Source organism: Saprolegnia parasitica (genome assembly GCF_000151545.1).
Source record: "Saprolegnia parasitica CBS 223.65 unplaced genomic scaffold supercont2.1437, whole genome shotgun sequence".
In the NCBI taxonomy this organism is placed as follows: domain Eukaryota; phylum Oomycota; class Saprolegniomycetes; order Saprolegniales; family Saprolegniaceae; genus Saprolegnia; species Saprolegnia parasitica.
Genome location: NW_012157831.1, coordinates 1 through 2001, shown reverse-complemented (window position 1 = coordinate 2001; position 2001 = coordinate 1). Strand labels below are relative to the sequence as shown.

The window sequence follows — 2001 nt, the reverse complement described above, 5'->3', positions numbered from 1 at the left end:
CGAGCACTTGGGCTTCGTCTTGAGCGGCATCGGCGGTGGCGGCGGCGACTCTTCTTGATGTGATGCGCAAACGATTTCGCGCGCAGCTCGTCGCGCGACCGCTGCTCGTGCCGCGACACCTTCTTCGGCGACGGCGTGCGCGGTGTCTCCTATGCACACCAAGATTTAGGAAGGGTGAAGCTACGCGATGCATCGACACCTCGGGCGCGTCGCAGACCAAGCCAACGTTCTTACACGCTTGCGCGATCCAGTACGGACTGTCCGTCTCGTCGACCGCGGTGACCACGGACGGCGCGTCGTCTTTGGACTTGGCACTCTTGTCCTTGCGCTTCTCGCGCAAAATGAGCGCGGCGAGGTGGATGCAGCCGAGCGACCGCAGCGTCGGAATGATGTTGAGGATGTGGGCGCTGTGGTGACGGTGGTTGCCTTGGCTCACCACGGGGTTGTCATCAATGTTCAAGTGCGTGAGGTGCTAGCATCGAATAAATTTTGGTCATGAGCGCCAGCCGTGGTATCGACGAACGTACCTTGTTGAGAGAGAGGAGGCGTAGCGCTTGCGGTGTCAGAATTTCGTTTTGCGCCAAGTTCAAGATCTACGCACGACAACGCTGTTCGCATTGCTTCGGATGTGTGTGGTGCGTGACGATGACCTCGAGATGCTCGAGAAATTCGAGGTTCTTGACCGCCTTGATGTGGTTGCCGGCAAAGTTGAGTGCTTTGAGATGCGTGAGGTGCTCAATGCCGTGAATCGTTCGGAATGCGTTGAAGCTCAGGTCCAGCACCTACGCTCGAGGCTAAATAACGCAACCAACACCCGCCGTGCACCTCGAGCTGGCGCAGCGGCTGCACATCCATGGGCGTGAGCTTGTGCAGCTTGTTGGCGGACAAGTCGAGGACACGCAAGTGCCGCAGCTGCATCTACACCCTTTCTCAATACGTTGTCAAAGAGAGAGCTAGTACGTCTTGAAAGGAAATCGATTCCAGCGCATTGTGGCACAGAATGAGCGCCACCACGTTGGAGAGCGGGACGTCTGGAAACAGCGATGCCCATTGGAACGTCGACGCCATTTGCGGGTGTTGGAGCTTGGCCGCGACCCTAATGGCATGCACAAGAGTAAAATTATACGCAAACCTATCAGTATATCGTACCGCTCGTAGCCTTGGTACATGGCCGGCTGCTGCTCGCATGTGTACGGCGTGCTAGAGGTCGCCTCGACTTCGCAGCGCTCGTCCTCGACCACCGTCATCTCCGAGGTCGACGATGCTGCGGTTTCAAGACTCCGGGATTCTTCCGGCGGCGCCCCCAGCTCAAACGGATCGTCGTCGTCACTGTCGTCGCCGTTGGCGAGGCTTTCCAATGAGAAGCGCCGCTCGCTGACGGGATTCATTCGACCGGGACTGGATGGTACAAGAGTCGACGCGAAAGCTGCAAAGGGCGGTGAACTTGGCGGCAACAGAGGCGCTGGCAATGGAGCAACGAGCGCAGCGACCGGTGACGTGGACGGCGTGACATCGAGTGGGGACATGCAGTCGTCTGCTGCGAGCGACGTCGTTGGTGACAGCGCGGGTGGGTCCATGCATGTAGCGTGGGTCCTTGGGTCTTCAGGCGACTCTCTCGTTGGTGTAGCAGCATCCAGGGGAGAAGTATCGACGACAGCGGATCCAAACGAAGTGGTTACCACTGGGATCTGCGGCGCCTCTGGGGTTGCTGAAAGGCGTGCTGGCGGCAGAATCACCGTGCTTGCTGCAGGCATCGTGTCGGAGCGCCTCGCCATGTGGCGGCATGAGAGCTACTGTCGGCGACATTGGCGGCGTCTGGACGGGTGAACTAAGAGGCGAGATCATGTGCATGACGATAGGTGCGTCACTGCTGTAGTGTCCCGCTGCCACGGGTGATGCAACCGGCGACACAACCGGCGACGTCGACAGCGCCGGAATCACGATTGGCGGGGGGCGCGCGGCCGCCATCGGTGACGGTGGGCTGCTTGTTGGCGGCGACTC

At 59.7% G+C, this 2001-nt stretch overlaps 1 protein-coding gene across 1 annotated transcript; it reads right to left on the bottom strand.

Moving 5' to 3' along the window:
* Positions 1-349: 349 nt before the first annotated feature.
* On the bottom strand, positions 350-1577 carry SPRG_18756 (hypothetical protein; the record flags this gene model as incomplete). Its single annotated transcript, XM_012358197.1, has 6 exons — positions 350-472; positions 528-593; positions 651-782; positions 826-918; positions 961-1096; positions 1150-1577. Coding segments are annotated over 6 exons (978 nt in total), but the record flags the coding sequence as incomplete, so codon positions are not given.
* Between the last annotated feature and the right edge of the window lie 424 nt (positions 1578-2001).